The sequence below is a fragment of the Heterocephalus glaber genome, unplaced genomic scaffold (assembly GCF_053883595.1).
Source record: "Heterocephalus glaber isolate CG9 unplaced genomic scaffold, H.glaber_assembly_v1.0 deba00000122, whole genome shotgun sequence".
NCBI lineage: Eukaryota > Metazoa > Chordata > Mammalia > Rodentia > Bathyergidae > Heterocephalus > Heterocephalus glaber.
Window position 1 is genome coordinate 46,339,917 of NW_028258138.1, and position 20,458 is coordinate 46,360,374.

At 37.1% G+C, this 20,458-nt stretch overlaps 1 protein-coding gene and 1 pseudogene across 1 annotated transcript; both read right to left on the reverse strand.

Moving 5' to 3' along the window:
- Positions 1–3,488: 3,488 nt before the first annotated feature.
- On the reverse strand, positions 3,489–5,874 carry LOC101700828 (glutamate dehydrogenase 1, mitochondrial-like; annotated as a pseudogene).
- Positions 5,875–9,326: 3,452 nt separating this feature from the next.
- LOC101699624 (olfactory receptor 5AC1-like) lies at positions 9,327–10,250 on the reverse strand. Its single transcript, XM_004857944.3, has one exon. It carries the CDS (start codon positions 10,245–10,247, stop codon positions 9,327–9,329), a length of 921 nt encoding a protein of 306 aa, XP_004858001.2. The 5' UTR covers positions 10,248–10,250.
- Positions 10,251–20,458: the final 10,208 nt, after the last annotated feature.

Below are 20,458 nucleotides of genomic sequence, written 5' to 3' on the forward strand. Positions count from 1 at the left end.
TGTTCTGTTTTCAGAGAATATTTATTGTAAAAGGTAGACTTTTAATAACTTTTTATCACCATGTTAAGTCATACAGTTACAAAATATAAATTTCTGAAAGAGCATTTTTGTTCTTTTAAAAAGTACTCATTTTTTCATAACTAATACCTAGTACTTCTTTGATGACTACATTTCAAAAGGCCCTGGCCCAATCATTCCCCAAACAAATTGGTCCCTTGGGCTGCTTCAGTTGCTTCAGCCTACTGTTAACAGGGTGTATGCAAAATGCAGAATACTATGGGTCTGAGAGAAAGAGGACAAGGCTGAGGCTAGGCTGGGGCAGCCCCAACAACACTCAAAGCCAGTCAGACTCCAAACAGAGAACCCAAATGTTTTTATTTTTATTTTTTTTTCATTTAGTTTATTGGTGCATTTTAGGTATACAATACAGTTGTATTCATCACTGAGATCTTGTACCTTTATTATATTTATTTATTTATTTATTTATTTATTTATTTATTTATTTATTTTCCTAGCCCTCCCTTCTACCCCTCCACCCTTCCCTATTTAAAAAGACCTTATTTCCATTTTTCCCATTTCTCATCATTTTTCCTTTCCCTTCTTTCCTTTCCCCTGCCCCTCCTACTACCCCTATCCCTTTGGACCTTTTCTTCCTATTTTGCACTATCGATTATTCATTCTAATCATTGGTACATTTTAGGTATACAATATAATGACATCCATCATTGGAAATTTGCACCTTTACATATTCTCTCTTGGTTCTTATTTTTCACCCTTGCCCAGCTCTCCCTTCAACCCCTCCATTCCTCCCTATTTACAAAGATTTTGTTCCTATTTTTCCATTTTCTCATATGAATCCCATTCTCTTCTATCCTTTCCCCTAGCCCTCCCACTTCCTTCCCCTTTGCCCCTTTTCTTCCTATTTCACATTACCTATTATACATTTTAGACCTTATTTACACTTTCAGTTTCTCACACTAGATAAACTATTTGGTATTTACACATGTGTGTCCTATGTATTTCACTTAAGAGTATCACCTCAATGTCCATCCACTTAGCTATAAATGTCTCTAATTTCTCATTTTTTATGGCTGAGTAGTATTCCATTTTATTAAAAAACCACATTTTCTTTATCCAGTGTCCAGTTGATGGGCATTTGGGCTGTTTCCAAGTTTTAGCTATCACAAACTGTGCTGCTATGAACATGGGTGCACATATATCACTGTGGTATGATCCTTTTGTGTATTAAATTATTTTATTGATACATTGTAAGTATACAACACAATTACATTTCTCATTGGGAATTGTGCCTTTACATAATGCATCTTGGTTCTTATTTTTTTTCCCATTCCATGCCCTCCCTTCATGCCCTCCACCCTTCCCTATTTACAAAGGCTTTATTTCCATTTTTTCCATTTATCATCATTTTCCCTTTCCCTTCTTTCCTTTCCCCTGCTCCTCCCACTACCCCTACCCTTTTGGACCTTTTCTTCCTATTTTAGATTTTCGATTATTCATTCTAATCATTGGTACATTTTAGGTATACAATGTAATGACATTCATCATTGGAAATTTGCACCTTTACATAGTCTCTCTTGGTTCTTATTCTTCACCCTTGCCCAGCCCTCCCTTCAACCCCTCCAGTCCTCCCTATTTACAAAGATTTTGTTCCTATTTTTCCATTTTCTCATATGAATCCCATTCCCTTCTATCCTTTCCCCTAGCCCTCCCACTTCCTTCCCCTTTGCCCCTTTTCTTCCTATTTCACATTACCTATTATACATTTTAGACCTTATTTACACTTTCAGTTTCTCACACTAGATAAACTATTCGGTACACGTGTGTCCTATGTATTTCACTTAAGAGTATCACCTCAATGTCCATCCACTTAGCTATAAATGTCTCTAATTTCTCATTTTTTATGGCTGAGTAGTACTCCATTTTATAAAAAAACCACATTTTCTTTATCCAGTGTCCAGTTGATGGGCATTTGGGCTGTTTCCAAGTTTTAGCTATTACAAACTGTGCTGCTATGAACATGGGCACACATATATCACTGTGGTATGATTCTTTTAATTCTTTGGGGAAGAGCCCCAGCAGTGGAATAGCAGGGTCAAATGGGACTTCCAGTCCTAGTTCTTTGAGGTATCTCCACACTGATTTCCACAGTGGTTGCACCAGTCTACACTCCCATAGCAGTGGAGCAGGGTTCCTCTTTCCCCACAGCCCCACCAGCATTTGTTATTGGTTGATTTCATGATAGCAGCCATTCTTTCTGGAGTGAGGTGGAATCTCATGAAAATCTCCATTGAAAGTCTACACAGCAGAATGAGCCAATGTGAGGATAGAATTTCAGATATAGAAGATAAGATTGCAATTAATGACCAGGAAAGGAAAAATTGCTTCAAAATTATAAGGGACCATGAGAAATCAATCCAGCAGCTGCTAGATGATGCAAAGAAGAATAACATAAGACTGACTGGAGTCAAGGAAGAAACAGGAGAGAGTGCAGATGACATAAAAAATCTCTTCACAGAAATAATAGCAGAAAATTTCCCAAGCAGGGGAAAAGAGCTTGACATACAGATAAGTGAGGCATATAGGACTCCAAATAGCCTTGACCAAATGTTTTTTTCCAGGGCATTCTACTTGACTTACAATTCAAATAGTCAGCACAATAAGACTTCAAAGGGGAGGAATAATTAATTGAAATGATAAGGAGGTTACTGCATTCTTTGGACTATGTGTCACAATTGTAGTTAGCATATTTTGACAGTTAACAAAAATAGCCTCTATGGTTTGTAGGTATGAAGATAGTTCTTCATCCAGGTTTGTAGTTCATGTTGGACAATACATGACTGATAAGTTATAAGTGATACTGTTTAATAGTATAAAATACTAGCTTTCTTCATTTATTACGTTTATAGGCATTCACTGATTGAGTCAAGGTTAGGCTTGTTAAGTGATTAAAGACAATTTTATTACAGCAGCATGTCCTTATTTTATTCTAAAAGAATGAAATGTTCAATAGGAACAACTTTTATTTTTCTTTGACTCTTGTAAAACTGAGTTATTTTGCCAATGTAAAATGCCAGTAACTTGGTTGAGGACCATGCCACCTTCTGAAAATGCCATCTTACATGTGTAAAAGCTATACCAGTCCAAACTTACCCAAGCAGAACCAGGTGACTGACTGCTCCAGCTGCCTTCCTGGGAAGCACTGGCTGGGCTGGGAGCCCTGGAGCAAGGCAGCAAGCCAGGGTGGAAGAGCTTTGTAGTTCAAGACAAAATACCCATGTGATTCCCTGGCACAGCTTGTGCATGATCCCCTAACCTGATCTTTCTTCTTCTTAAGGGGCTGATTTGGGTTGACTGGTTGAGAATGGTGTCCATTATCTAATGAGCCATGAGAATGTTTGCTGTGGTTATGTGTAAAGTGTGATAGGGCTGCAGAAGTTACAGGAGGAGAGAGTAGTGAGGCAGCCAACTGTCATCATCTATGTGAAGGTTATTCCAGCTTTGTTGTACACTTTTGAGACTTTCTCCATGGCAGTGACATAGCCAGCAATCCCCAGGTCCAAGCCCAGGTTATACTTCAAGGCTGTGTGCATTATTTACCTGGCAGAATGCTCCATCTTTTAGTCCAAGCCCAAGTGTACAATGTCTTTGATGCCCCTGATATCCTGTCCTGGAACTCTGCTGTTTTGATGATATGAATTATCTGCCCTGCTTCCCAAATATTCTAAGTTCTCTTGAACAGATATGAGCAAGTGGTAGTTAGAATCTCTTTCATATTTGAAGGTCATTTGGCCATAGCTGACATGATTTAGATTCTTCAGCCACCCAAAGTAACATTCTGTCACTCCTGCAGCATTTAGGTAGAGATCTGGAATAACCATGATGTTCCTCTCCAGGAAAATCTTACCAGCTTTGGGAGTGGTGGTCCATTGATGCCTTTGACCATGATCTTATTTTTGACCCTGGGTGCATTGGATCTTTTCAACTGCTTCTCTCTAGCAGCAGGGATCAGAGGCAGTCAGCCTCAAAGATGGTTTCTTCATAGAGCTTTGACTTAGGGAAGCCCAGAATTGATCAGTGTGGCAACTTGAAATCTTCCAGTTCTTCTGGGTCAATACTATCTGGAATATATATATATCAACACCAACACATTTAGCACCCAAACAATGTAAATAATTCATAGGGTGCAGGTGCATGTTACCAAAGTCCTGAACAACAAATGTTTTATGTCTAAAGCCTGGTGTCATTCCTGAAATGCTCATCTGGGAAACCTCATTCTTAATCCCATTGAAAACATCCTGGCTGGTAGCAGTGATCTGCCCATGGATGCCCTCTTGACTGGTGGACTTCCCAGTAATGCAGACATGTGTGTTTATATTATAGTGCCCTGTGGTGCTGCCAAAGGTGTCTGCCATCCAGGATATCAGGGAGAACAATATTTTTCTTAAACAAATTGTCAAAAATTGTATGACTTGGATGAAACTGATGAAATTCCTTCTAGTTATGCAGTTTGGATACAGTAGGTATATCTTGAGTTACAGCCATAGTATGAAAAGCCATAACATTTTCTTAATACTAAGAGTCAGACTTATGATTTTCAGCTAAGTTTTTGTAATAGAACTTATGAAGGTACCAATAGTGCTTTATTGGGTATCAAAAGTTTTCTATTTACATAGCATGCCAAAATACAGAGTAGGAACAAATAAGAGTAGGAAAAAAGAGTAGGATGAAGACTCTTTCCTTGGGCTGCAGAAAAGCTATGTATACACCCCCCAATTCCAAATTTGAGCCTTGTACATCAAATGGGGGTACAGTAATTAAACTGCTTTCCTTTACTATATAACTCCATATTCTTCTCAAGTGAGAAAATAATGACCAATTTTTATTTCTGTTATTTCATGTCCTTTTATACCATAAAATTATACTACTAGCAGATACAGTTATCTTCACAGTTTAAAAAACTGTATAAGTCCTCCTAACTTAGCTCCTAATCCACTAAGGATAAAGAAATTTAGCAAATATTCTTTCAATGCAAATTTCTATTTTGAAGTCAGAAAGTAAACCTCTTCATTCTGTTTGCATTTTTCAATAACAAATCAAAATATGGATATCTGATGTATGGAAAATGACAGTAATTGCAGACATAACTCTGTAGTAAGTCAGGCAACAAATTAATACTGTCATCTTAGCCAAGTTACCCCTTCCTTCCAGTAAACTGAAGTCCACTTGGGACTAATTATTTTGTTGAGTTCCACTCACTTCCATAAGGAACTCTACCCACTTCCAAAAGGAACCCTATTTTGTATCTAATTTTCTATTTTACTAATTATTTTAGTTTCACTAATGAAAATGGGATTTTGGATGAAAGCTCCTCTTCCCATTAACAATCACTTCCATCTATTACACAGCCCAACCCTGCCCCAAAGATCGTAGCCTCATGGTCACCAGCACTTTTACTGTGTATGAATAAATAAAGAGTGGGTCTTAACTAGAAGTTGACTAGTTATCTTTCTAAGGGTGTCATTAATATAAGTCTTCTCCCCAATCCCAAGTCTTCTCTGTGGTCCCCTCTCCTCAATCCCCACTCCTACCCTAAAGTGCAGCACCATCTCTCATGTCTGGCTAAAGTGGAAACAGGTGCTGGCTGAGTTGATTCCTAGATAACCACTGTAAATTCACACTCTAATCTCCCAGGATCTCTCACATTGTCTATTGCTTCTGTCTGACAAGCTTCAGGGGTATTTTGCTGTTGTTTACTTTGATGAAGACTCTGTATATGTCATCCTACATCTGGTCTCTATATTATGTTCCAATTCACCTCTTTATGGAACAAGCTATCACTGTTGGATTGGGCATCCTCTCTGAAAAATTACCAACAAAAATTCAAAATTCAAGGAGTTAATGGATTGCCCTTTATCTTCCTACTCCCCATTCTTTTTCTCATTGATTTGTAATGTATCCAAGAGATTACCTGAATCTATAATACTAGCCAATGATTTTGTTAAGCAGTCCTCAGAGTGTTATAGCAAGGTTGATCCACCATACCCTAAGTGACAGGAAAGAAATTAATTTTGATCTTTTTATCTTATCTCTGAAATAGTATATGAAGTTAGTTGGCAGGGGTGGCATGTGATCTGTTGGGGCAAGAATATAGATCACTAAGACCAACCTCTGTCCTACAAACACCCTCTGTCTCTTCTAGACTGGCATGTTCCCAGTCAGTGTCTGTAAAAACTTGTAATCTGGTCTTTCTTGTTTGGGACAGAGACTAGCTACCTTCCAAGACTCTTCACCTCTCTCAGTTCTTTTCAGTATAATCACCTATCCACATCTCTGTTTTGTTCCTCATATGTCACAATTCACCCACTGATGAGAAGTAATCTCATCCCCTACAGGAGTAGGTATCTTGGCTTTTCTCAGACATTGCAAGATTTCCAGTTACTGGTTGTAAAATGTGGAGATGGAGAAGTAGTCTCAAAACCTGAGCTTCATTCAAGCATGTCCTGCCTACACATTCTTCATTACAAAGTTTATATTGATGAAGGATGATAAAGAACAAAGACTCAGAAGTGATTCCTTCCAAGTCCCATAAATTGTACTCTAGACAAAAATCTCTTTTAATGTCTGTCTGTGACAGATAGAAAATGCTCCTCCCACAGATATCCACATCCTAGTCATCACAAGTTGTGAATATGTTAGATTACCTGAAAGGAGGGAATTAATGTTCCAGAGGAAAAGTAATGTTGCTAGTAAGAAGATTTTATCCTGTATTAACTGATTGGGCTTAATGTCAGCACTAGTGGCTGACAGAAGATGGAGATGGAGATGGCCAAAGAGTCATTGTCAAGAAAGATGTGACAACACAGGATGGACACAGGAAGATGCACTGGTGCTGGCTTGCAAAACAGAGAAAAAGCTCTATGTGCCAAAGTGTGGGTGGCTTATATTATAGAAGCTGGAAAAGGAAATGGAACAAATTCTCTTATGAAGCCTACAGAAAGGAATGGAGCCCTGACAACACATTGATTCGAACCCAGCAAGATCTATGTCAGACTTGTGCACTCTAGAAATATAATATAATAAATTTGTGTTATGAAAAGTTCTCACAACACTAATTTTATGGAAGTTTGTTACAATGGAAACAGAAATCACACTACTTCATATCTATTTTTCCTCTTCCTTTTCTAAATCCCTAGACTCTCCAAATGAGGAAATTCAAATTCATATATCTGATTCTTCCCAAGCACTGCCATCTTCTGTCTTTTCTTAACAGTTTCCCCCCAAGCAAAAGAGGTGGACTTTTCCCATTACTACATCATCATATCTGGCTTCTAACAGAAAGCAACTTTAAGCCTTATGATCATAAACAAAAAGACCAGAAATCAGTCCCCCAAGCCTGGTGAGAGGTATATCAAAGAAGGAATAAATAAATTTATAAAGTCAACCTTTTGACTATCATGCTCTAAAATAACAAGTGTAAGCTTTTTCCCACCCTAAGGGGTCATGGAAAAAAATGTTAAAATAAGAAATTCAATGTTCATTGTTATTTACATAATATTGTCCTCATTGACTATGGAACCTCCTGTGATATTTTTCTCTATGGAGTGACTGTTAGATAACACTTGTTCTAAATGAATCCAACTGAGAAAAGCATGTAGAATACAACTTTACTGTAAGTCAGTAGTGGTTTTTTTCTGGAAATAATAATGGGAGATAAATGTGACAGACAGAGAAAGTCTATATGTTGACATTAGCAATTGCATAAGAATAATCAAGCTACATGGCACATTTTTAGAAAATGAGAAAACTTTTTCATTGGACTGGACTGGAGTGAAATGTAGACAGTAACTTTTTCAAAGATCCTACAATCACAGGGAGTAAACTGCTTGGATTTGAGCCCATACAAAAGAAAGCCCAGCACAGATGCATTGAGATGAAACAAGTTCTAAGGCTCTTGAGCCCCAAACATACTGTGCCCGAAGACAGTCTTTCCTATGCTGGGCTTGGGTTATAGGACTGAACAAATTGTTACTTCTTCAAATTAAAAAAGAATAGGAAAAATTGTACTACATATTTGCAGAAATCTTTTTCTTTATTGAACATATTCACAAGGCCATATCTAAAAAAGTAGGACAAAGATTATATACTTACACAGTGGTCTCACAGGAAGCATACATAATTTAGATAAGGAAAAATCCACTTAAGTTATTTAATTATAAATTGATCTTTCTTTTCATGTAGGTTTTAATCCTAGAAAATAATATATTCATTTACTACCTGTGTATAAGGAACAAGTTACTCAACAATACTAGTAAATGAAAAGGCAGAAGTTTTAAAAGAAGCCAAAACTTTTCTAATTATGTTACATTGAAACACTAAATATTTTAATTGCTAAATTTTGATAATTTTCAATGACTGCAGTAAAAATATGCTACTCTTCAATAGTACCCTAAACATCATAGAATTATTCTTTTCAAATGGTTTAATAGGATATGGATTGTCATATTTGATTTAACAATATTATTTTAGTTTACATATTGGTTGGATAATTATACATGTCTACTAAAGTGAAGGCTTGGGCCAGGATTTAGCTCAGTGGTTCTGGGGCCTGCCTCGCAAACACAAGGTCCTGAGTTCAATCCCCAGTACCAAAAAAATAAATAAAGTGAAGGCTTGAAAGATGCCTTGCTCACAAGGGCCTGGATATATTTTAAAGAAAGGTTTTAAACACATTGCATCTTCTCTTAAAAGAATATAAATTAAAAGAGTTTTAAAATGTATATCTGGAAATACAAGCATTTATTTATGTTACAAAGATATAGTAATTTGCTGAAAAGATTTATCTTTGAATATAGATTTAAAATAATAAATAATTGAGGTCTTCCCTTAAAGTCACTATCAACTATTATGTTGATTATAATAAAGTATTACTAAAATAACTAAGTATAGCCTTAATTTCCATTCCTTTATTTAACAATATATAAACTTTTCACTATATGCAAAATATATAAGCTCTACTATGTGCAAAATACAGAACCAGATTTTAGTTTTTTGAGACAGGGTCTCACTATGTAGTTCAGGCTGGCCTCGAACTCACTCTGTAGTCCAAGCTGGTCTCAAATTCATGATCTTCCTGCCTCAGCCTCCCAAGTGCTAGGCTTATATGATATTTTTGGTACAGGAGATTGAACTTGGGTCCTTGCACTTGCGCAGCAGGTGGCGAAACCACTGAGCTAAATCCCGGCCCTATATGATGTATTTTTAAAAGAGAGAAAATAGAATCTTGAATGTTTCTCTGAAAAAAATATTTATTTCTTTATCACTTTTCTCAGTGCACTTAAAACTTCTTTGTTTCTTAGGCTGTAAATAAATGGGTTTAGCAGGGGAATTACAATAGTGTAGAATAGTGAATATATTTTATCCTGATATTTATCTGGACCAGACCCTGGACGCACATACATGACAAAGAGAGTGCCATAGAACAAAGATACAGAGACCAGGTGTGCACTGCATGTGGAGAAGGCTTTGCTTCTGCCCTTCTCAGACTTCATTTTCAGCATGGTAACAAGGACATGAGTATAAGAGAATATAATACTCATAAAAGTAATAGCTTGTATAAAAGCAGCAAAAATAAAAACTACTAATGCATTAATAGATGGATCAGTGCAAGAAATTGTATAGAGTGGCAAAATTTCACAATAGAAATGATCTATTATATTTGACTTACAGAAATGTAATCTAAATAATAATCCTACATGAATTATGGGGTGCAGAAAACCAATTACATATGACATGCTTATCAACCAAGTGCAGAGTCTATTGGACATCACCACTAGGTAGCGCAAAGGGTTACAAATGGCTACATAGCGGTCATAAGCCATCACTACCAGTAGGAAACATTCTGTGGTTGCACTAAAACCAAAAAAATAATATTGGACCATGCACTCAAAAAGGGATATCACTTGGCCTCTGTCTAAAATATTGACAAGCATCCTGGGGGTCACTGAGGAGGAAGTACAAGCATCAGCAAAGGCTAAACTGCTGAGGAAAAAGTACATGGGAATGTGAAGATGGGGGTATTTCCAAATGAGAAAAATTAATCCAAAGTTGCCCACCATAGTAGTTACATAAATTGACAAGAACACCAAGAATAGAGGGCTCTGCAGCTCTGGCCGATCTGTTATCCCACTGAGAAAAAACTCAGTCACCAGCGTCTGGTTTGCCTCCATTACATCTATGTACACTGTTCACTGCAATGAGAGAACAGGTATAAAAAGATTACCAATATTCGTTTTAAACACTATTGGATTACAGCGTAACATACCTCTATTTCCAATGCTCCTTCATAGATATGAAGATGTAGTGTTTCTGTTTTCTAAAAAATACCTGACCAGTGTGAGAAACTGAAAGTATAAATAAGGATGAAAATGATTAAAATGAATAATAGATAATTTGAAATAGGAAAAGATCCAAAGGTGTAGGGGTGGCAGGAGGGAAAGGGGAAAGAGAAGAAGGGAAAGGAAAAATTATGAGAAAGAAAAAAAAAATGGAAACAAAGTCTATGTAAATAGGGAAGGGTGGTGGGGATGAAGGGCACACAGGTAATGGGGGAAAAAATAAGAACTAAGATATATCATGTACAGGTACAAACACTCAATGATAAATGTAAATGAATTGTATACCTAAAATATACCAATTAATATATAATTTTTAAAAATAAATAAAAATAAAAATAAAACATACCTGATACACAGAGTATTATATAAATAATTCTGAGATATAAGGATTTTCAAAAATATTAATGATGAGGACATACATGCCAATTTCCAATTTTCTTGATGTTATAACTTGTCATTCAGAATCATGAATATATATTACACACACACACACACACATATATAACTTGTCATTCAGAATCATGAATATATATTACACACACACACACACACACACACACACATATATATATATATGGGACAGAGAGAGACAGGGCGAGACATTTATACAGAAGTAAAAATGAAAAGTTAATACTATATCTTATATTAAAATCATTTAAAGCAAGACTGGATTAAATTCCAGTCCATCTTCAATTTCTCAGGGACTCTTCCATATCTTTTGTACTGAAGAAAAAATGGGCTATATCTTTGATATTAATGAAATATATCATTCTTTCCTCTTGACATTAATAAGACAGTAATTTAAATTTTTATTTCTGTTATTTTCTATCCCATAATGATATGACAGTAATTATATATTCATCAAAATTATCCCAATTTTCTAATAAACTTTTAAAGTTTTTCTTCAATAAATGATATGGAAACAGAATCATTAATTCATTTAGTAAAGTAATTATTTATTTATTTATTTATTTATTTTTTTAGGGGGTACCAGGGATTGAACTTGAGTCCTTGCGCTTGTGGGGCAGGTGCCAGAACCACTGAGCTAAATTCCCTGCAGTAATTATTTAGTATATCTTAAATTAGAACACTGTTAGTCTTAGCTGAGTCACACATAGACTCTGTAACTGAATCATTACAGCCACAACAATAAAACAACTTCTATTTTATAAGTAAAAACATATACACCATCAGCCTGCTTGCATATGAAAGATACATGTGAGAGCTATCATTAAACATACACATGCAGAAAATTATTCAATATCTAACAATGTCTTTAAATATTTTGACTGTTTTTGATTCTAAAGAAGTTGTAACTATGTTTCTTTTCCTATTCAACATATTGAGTGGGATTTTCAAAGTACAAGTGAAATGTACATTACAAAAGACATGACAGAACAAAAAATGACTAATATTTTTAATATCTTGATTCAATTTAAAATCAAAAATTATAAATTGTTTATATAGAAAACCAGAGGAGAAAAGCAGAAACACATTAATAGGCAATAACTTAACATAAAATAAAGGTAGATCAGGAAGGAAAAGGGGCTAAGTTAAAAATGTTCCCATGAGTTTAGTAAGCCTGTAAAGTATTATCCTGGACATAAGAGATGTTATGTGAAAGCAATCCTACAGAAAGAGCAGGTCGAAGAGTTGGTTATGGTTGGGTATGGTGATGGACACATGTAATCCAAGCACTCTGGGAAGCCAAGGCAGGAGGATCACAATTTCAAGCCCAGCCTGAGAAAATAAATGATTTAGGGAGATCTTGACTCAAAATTTAAAAATAAAAAATAGCTAGGATGTAGTTCAATGTAAAGGCCCTGGTTTCTGTTTTAAGTATCTAAACCTTTGTGCTCTAAAGCAAGAGATGACCCTTAAAAATCTCAGGCCTAAGTGTGTAACAGTTGAGGGAATATGTACAAGTCATATTCATAGCTCCCAGGTTTTTATGGCAAGACCAGTCAAATGGGTATCATATCAATACATATTTTTATTTCTACTGTATAACTTAGTCAAGGCATCTTCTCTGTAAACAAAAAATAAAAAAGCAAACAGTATGAAAAATTTAAGAAACATAGCATTCGTGAAAAAATGTAGTTCTTCAAATATGTAGAAAAACTGGAATATTTTATATAGAAAAACACCTAGGCCTTTTTTCCTTAAATAGAGAAATTATTCTGAGGAGTAGATCTTTATTGGGAATAGGGCAAGAGAAAATTTGTCTGGAGTTTTTTTTCTGAGATATTAAAATGAATAATGGCTGGTGGTGTTTCCATAATCATAATCATTGTCATGTGTGCTGCATCAATTGTCCAAAAGTATCAGATTCTATCTGCGGGGGATGCAATAATGAAATGCTCTGCAGATAGGATGAACTCTTTCTGTATATTTCCAGGAATACTATCTGAAACAGAACCAGATGAAGAGGAAAGCATCAATCCACTAGTAGGCCCTGTACCCGATGATCTTCAATTATTGGAGAATCTTCCTGACTGTAGGATGTTTCTAAGGTCTAGGATGAATTTTAATTTTTAAAGACACATCAAACATTGGCTTTATAATTCATTGCCTTGAAAAAGGATGTGTTAACCAAACAAAATGTTAAAAAATTTCAGAACCTTTGAGTCTTGATTCTATTTCTGAATTACTAGGATATTGTGCCTAAACTAGTTTGCAAGCCTTATTTTAAGGTTTTCATTGCAATATATTGGCTTTTCTAATGTGCATTTCTTCAAGACTATTATTCATAATTGCTGTTCACAGTCAGCAGAGCCCACAGGTTAAATGTACATATTTTATAATAGGATTAAGAGGAAATATAATGTTTAATTAGCTTTTCAAATTCAAGATCATTTTCTGCTCCATTTGGTAGATAAGTCTTTTGAAAAAAATATTTTTCACATATTTTGATACCTCATGAGAAATTCATCATACTGAAATAAACTTTACAAAATTATGACATGAAACAAAAGATTATATTCTCACCTAATTCCTATAAGATGTAATAGATGCCATATGATTTAAATATTCATGAACTCTTAAGGTGCAAGAACAAAATAGCAAACAGTTGTATCTTTATGTTTTCTTTCAAAATACCATTTGAGAGGAATATTTATTTCTTTCCATCTTCAATTTTGTGAAGTTAATACAGAAACTCCCTGTATGTGAAGTTAATATGAAAACTCCCTCAGTGCCACCAAAAGATTCCCTGTAGAATGAAGCCAATCCACTGGGCATTATACACTGATCAACAAATCACTTCTAACAAACATATTATAATGAGTATTTTATATTCTTTTTTTTCTCTGAAAACAAAAGAAAAATGAAATTGTGTATTACACTGAGGTTCATTAAATGCATTAGATACAACTGACTTTCCATCCAAATTTAACACTGATTAATGAATACACTACTGCATAAGAAAAATATTTTGATGCGTATATACATATATAGAACATATAAATATGTGTACAGTTATCTTTGTGACAATAATCAGAAGTTCCCTTAACAAATGATTACTTTAAACCTAAATTCTGAAAACCATGTATAATATGTGAAATGAATATAATTCATGTGATTCTCTCCAGTCAAATATCTAGAAAACATGCTTTTAATAAAAATTTAGGAAAAAAAAATTGTAATCACATTAATCACCATTGAATGGTTTTTACTTTCTGGATTATAGGTCTGCTTTTGCATATTTATGTACCTATATTTGTGTTTACTGTATTTGTATATCTTTTAAAAACAATATTATGACACTAGTACTTGTACATTTTCATAAATTATTTTTAACAATGATATATCACATATTTTCCTATGTCATTGACTTGAAAGATGTTGTATTTTTCTGGATAAATAATTTTTATAAAAGTAAGATATCATAAAATCCTAGGACTGCAAAAAATTTTCCAAGTATGCTTACATTGTTAAGGACTTTTTTTAACCAATTTTCCACAAAACCTATGGTAAATAGCTAATAAAATATAATGACCTACCAATTGTAAGTTATAAAATTTGAAACAATCCATTTTCCAAACTTTATACAAGAAAAAGAAACTAACTATATACATCAAACACACACATATATACACATGTACATAATCGTATATATCTATATAAACCAAGCAAAAAATATGTCTGATATATGTGTATTTAGAAAAACTGTAAAATGTCTAAAAAGTTTCCTCTTTAAAATTTTTCATTAAAAATTGACACTATCCATTTACGGAATACAATGTCATGTTATATGTACACAATAAAATATCATATAGCCCAACACCAACAGCTTGGTTGTGCAGGGCCCATCCAAAGCCTCACCTAGAAAACAGCTGCACAGGCATGCAAGCCCCAGCCAGAGGCCCACCCAGACAACAGCCCAGCTCTGGAACTAGAAGGGCCTCATTCTAAACCCAGGTATTGACAGAGTGGTGAGCAGCAGAGAGAAGACCTCTCTTGGGTTTCTTAAGAATTGAAGCCCACTGGAAGAGCAAAGAGTTACCACAATAAATCCATGGCAGACTGAAGTGGTTAAAATGAGATGACACCTAAACAACTCTCAAAACCAGACTTCCAGATCACTGAAGGCAATCCCGAGGGGCATTGATATGGAACAGTGAAACTCAACCACCTGGACACCCTGAACAGACAACAAAAGAGGTTCTGGAAAAAGTGAAGTCAGAAATAATGTCTCAGATAACAAAAAAGATGGTATCTATAGTGAAAGACATGATTAATGACTCTAGAGAAGACACACATAAAAAATAAAGGAGCTGAGGAACATGATGGAATCCAAACATAGGAAACAAATGGAATCCATAAAACAGATGCAAACAGATATCCAGGAGATTAAAAACTCCATTGAAAGTTTACACAGCAGAATGAGCCAATGTGAGGACAGAATATCAGATAAATAGTAAGGGACCATAAGAAATCACTCCAGCAGCATCTAGATGATGAAAAGAAGAATAACATAAGAGTGATCAGAGTCCACAAAAAAGCAGACAAAGTAAAAAGGACATTAAAAAATGTGTTCACAGAAATAATGGCAGAAAGCCTCCCAAGGAGGGGAAAAGAATTTGACATACAGATAAATGAGGCATATAGGACTACAACTGGCCATGATCAAAAACATCTACACCTAGGCATATAATAGTCAAGATTCCAGAAACACAATAGAAGAACAAAATTCTACAGGGAGTTAGAGAAAAGAAACAAATCACATACAAAGGAAAACCCATCAGAATCACAGCAGACTTGTCAACACAATCTCTCAAGTTAAGAGCCTGGAGTGAAGTATTTCAAGCCCTAAAAGAAAACAAACTCCAACCCAGATTGATGTACACTGCAAAACTATCTTTCAAAACCAATGGGGATATGATATTTGCATGACAAAGAACACCTGAGAAACTTCATGAATACTAAACTAGCACTCCAAAAATATTTTAAACAACATCTTAGGAAAAGACAATGAGGGTCATAACCCCACAAAGCCCAACAGAATGAATCCATCAGGCAAGACAAGAAATTAAATGCAAAGGGAGATAATCCAACAACAGGAAAAGGTCATGACAAGAAGTCAATACATATCAGGTATAACCAGCAATGTTAAAGGTCTCAATTCAACAATCAAAAGAAACAGACTGGCAGAATGGGTCAAGAAGAAAGATCAAGGCACAAGAAACAGTCAGAGACCTCCCCTGATACCACTGGTAATTGTGCACAGATCCCAGTGAGAAGCTGGTGTGGACCAGAGTGGCACAGCTGCAGGAACTTCCAGCCAGGGCCCCGGCCCCAACCCAGCCACTTAAGGCCTCAAACCCCAGCCAAAGATCTGATTGGAAAACAGCTGCATAGGTGCTCAAACAACAGCCAGGGGCCCTCCCAGATACCATCAGTAAGTGCATGCAGAACATAATCAGAAGCCTGCCCAGACTCCATTGACTCGGGTGCTCAACCCCAAGCCAAAGGTCCTCCAAGGAAAGCTATGTAGGAGGGCATGCCCTAGCCAGAGGCATGCCTAGATACCATCCCAAGTGTGCACAGGCCCCAGCCAGAACAACACCTGAAAAACAGGACAACACAGGGATCCAGAAGACCACCACTCTGAACCCAGATATTGGCACAGTGGTGAGCAGCAGAGAAAAGGCCACTCCATGGCTTGCTGAGAATTGAATGCAACCGACTGAGCAAAAAGTTTCCTCAGCAAATTTGCAGTAGGTTACATCTGCTGAAATGAGAAGACATGTTAACAAGTCACAAAACCAAACTTCCAGATCACCTAAGGCAAACCCAAAGGACGACAAGGTGGAACACTCTGATACTCAACCACCTGGACTCTCTGAACTAGCAACAGAAGAGATTCTGCAAAAAAAAGGAAATCTGAAATAAATTCTCAGATAACAGAGATTGGGCCTCTAGTGCAAGACATGTTTAATAAATCTAGAGCAAACACAAATAAGCTGGGGAACATGATGGAATCAAAACATAGGAAACAAATGGAAACCATAAAACAGATGCAAACAGATATCTAGGAGATTAAAAACTCCACTGAAAGTTTACACAGCACAATGAGCCAATGTGAGGACAGAATATCAGATATAGAAGACAGGCTTGAGAATTAGGTAGAGAACAGCCAGTTCCACTGCTCCCAGCCCACAGTGTTGCACCCAGCGAGAAAGAAAAAAACAGAGAACGATATTAAATCCACACAGGAGTTTATTACCAGCCAGGACCCGAGCCCAGCATGGGACCCGAGCCGTGAGTGGGGAAGGATTAACATATTTTATACACCTTTGAGGCCAGCAGTTCCTAGGCCCCCCTATGGGATAGAACTAGTAAAGCAAGCAAAAGGTACAGAAGTGGAACATCCTGCTGCTAGAAAATTTGTAAAACAATAGTTGATTAATTGTTGTTTCTAAGAGACTTTCTAAGGGGAGAAGGTTTCTAAGCTTCCTCCTTTGGAGTTCATCTAAAGGGCAAGCAAGTGGGTCATTCAGCAGCAATATGGAGTCTGTCTTGCTAACTAGGGTCCTTCATTCCCCACTGGTTCTTGTAACTTAATCAAATCTTTGATTTCTATATTTATTTTTTAGATGTTTCCTCTAAAACATCTTTAAAAACCTCATAATTTTGTCTCAACACCATCAGTTTAACTGTATCAACCCTCTGTCTAACATATTTAGTCAGAGCATTTATAATGTAAGGTCCCATGAGCAAAAGCAGAAGTAAGATAACTAAGGGGCCTGCTACAGCAGAAAGTAGGGTAGTTAACCATGGGGACCAGTCAAATAGATTTTGAAACCAATTTTGATCCTTTTGTTGAGCATATTTAGTCTTTAAATTTTCCCTGACCATAGCTAAGGTATCTATAATGACATCAGATTGATTAGCATAGAAGCAACAGGTTTTTTTTTTCTAGGGCTACACATAACCCTCCTTGTTTTATGAACAGGAGGTCAAGTCTCCTTTGATTTTGCAGGACCATCTTAGCTAGGAAATCAACTTGGTTTTTTAATCTGGAGATCGAGTCTTTCAGGTGACCCAAATCTCTGGCTACTTGGTGGCTTAGGGCTTTAAAATTTGTGTCCTGAAGGATCAGGGAGGAAGTTGCAAGAGCCACTGACCTAGCTATTCCTAATCCCACCAGAATCAGCACTAAAACAGGGGCAGCCCGTTTACTCCTATAGTCTTCGGTGGTTAATCCCAGATGTTCATGGCCCCCTTTTTTATTATAATACAAGACTTGTGGAACAACATACACAGTGACACAAAATAAAGTGGCAGATTGGGTAGGCGACTGATTTGGGAATGTATTTAGTCAAGTCCTTGGTGCAAGCAAACCAAGCATATCAGGACCAGGTCTCCTGGCTTGAAACCATGGGGCTGGAATGTGGCAAAGGTTTTTTTCTCAATCCTGTTGTTTTGTAGCCTGGATCACACTCTGAAGAATCTGTATGGCTTGAAGAGACTGAAGTAAAGAGACACAAGAACTCTCTGTTATCTGTTCAAGGTTTAACTTAGGGAGGAGTGGTGGCTGCCTCCCATACAGGATTTCAGAAGGGGTAAACTTGTCACATATAGGGTACATCTAACTCTTAACAAGGCTAGAGGAATCATATTGGGCCACCTACCACTAGTTTCTAGAACATATTTAGTCAGGGTTTCTTTCAGGGTCCTATCTATCCTTTTTACTTGTCCTGAACTTTGTGGGCGATAGGCACAGTGTAACTTTCAATCCGTATGTAGTGCACTTGCCAACAATTTGTATATCTGTGCCTTGAAGGCAGGCCCATTGTCGGACCACAGGTAATGAGGGATGTCAAATCAGGGAACTATCTCCTGGAGCAAAACATTAGCTACTATGTTGGCTGATTTTCCACAAGTGGGAAAAGCTTTTATCCAACCTGAGTAGGTGTCAACCAATACCAGTTAATATTTGAACCTATTGCTGGATTTTATTTCAGTGAAATCAAATTCCCAATGTTCCCCTGGCTCTCTTCCCCATAGTCGATTACCTTTGTCTTGCCTTGGAGTTTAACTATGTACACACCTGACACCTGGAACTGATGTCCTGGACCATAGAGGTCAGTCCTGGGATTGAAAACTTAGAGTTCATTAGTCTTTTTAACTTCGATTTTCCCAGGTGAGTTAAGTGATGTAACTGATGAACAAGTTGTCACCCCAGGGCTTGGGGGAGAAAAATTTGTTCCTCTGTCCCTTTCTACCTGACTGAGTCCAGTTTTGTACCCCCTTGCTTTAGATTTTCCTTTTTATTTCCGGAGTATATGTGGCTCTTTCTGGCAGGTAGCCAAAAGGTTGGATGGGCAGAATGTCTATTGGCCCCACTGGTTCTTTGGCCACTCATCAGGCCACATCATCAGCCTCTCAGTTACCATGGGCCTTGAAGCTGTCTCCTTTTTGGTGGATTTTGTAATGAATAATAGCCAATGCCCTGGGTTCTCAAATTGTCTCCAATAAGGCCAAAATTTCTTTTTATTTTTGATAGTTTTTCCTTCTGATTTAAATAGCCCTCTCTGTCTGTAGATGTTGCCATGTACATGGGCAGTGGTGAATGCATACCGGCTGTCAGTGTAGATGTTTACAGCCTTGTCTCAACCTAACAGGGCTTGAGTTAATGCTATTAGTTGAGCCCTCTGTGTTGAAGTCTTTTGGCTTAATGCCTATGTCCAGTGTACCTGTTTTTCTGGACTGACTACAGCCACCCCCACATACCTGACTCAGTCTTCCACTAAGTTGTTTCCATCAATGAAGAAGGTCTCATCTGGGCTTTGCAGGGGAACATCAGTCAGGTCTGGGCAGTTGGTGGTGGAAATTGTCAGAGTGTCCAGTCATAGAGGGGCATGCATATGAGTCAGAATCCGGGAGTAAGGTGGCCAGATTGAGGGTCATTTCTCAGGTGAATTTGATGTGTGGAGCATCCAGCAACAGGGCCTGGTACTGAGTCAGGTAGGTGTTGGAGAGCCATTGTTCTGGGGCTCCTCTCAGCAATGTCTCCACCACATGGGGTGTGGTGATGACCAGGTCCTGCCCCAGGCTGAGTTTATCTGCCTCCTTGACCAGGAGGGCAGTGGCTGCAACTGCCGTCAAACAGGTAGACCATCCACTTGTCACAGGATCAAGTCTTTTAGACAGGTAGGCCACAGGTCTGTTTTAAGGCCCTAATGCCTGAGCTAGCACTTTTTTGGCTATGCCTCCTCATTTAGCCATAGACAACCAAGAGGCCTTGGTGACATCAGGTAGGGCTAGAGCTGGTGCTGACACTAAGGCTTTCTTTAAAGCTAAAAAGCCAGCTTTCTCTTTTTCTGTCCAGAGGGACTGTCTCTTGTGTCTAGAGTGCAGCAATAGTGACTTTCCAATTTCTTGGCTAGGACTACCTCGGGGGGCATCATGGTTATCATAAACTTTTTGGGCTATGCTCAGGAGTTCAGTCCTATTCTTTCCCTCAAATCCCTCCAATTTCTGTAATTTTTTTTAATGCCTGGGGCCAACTGGGAAACAAAGGCCAGATTTACAGCTGC

Bases quoted from the DNA above. Each gene is read 5' to 3' on its own strand.
- LOC101699624 (XM_004857944.3), bottom strand. From the start codon at position 10,247: ATGGAGGCAAACCAGACGCTGGTGACTGAGTTTTTTCTCAGTGGGATA.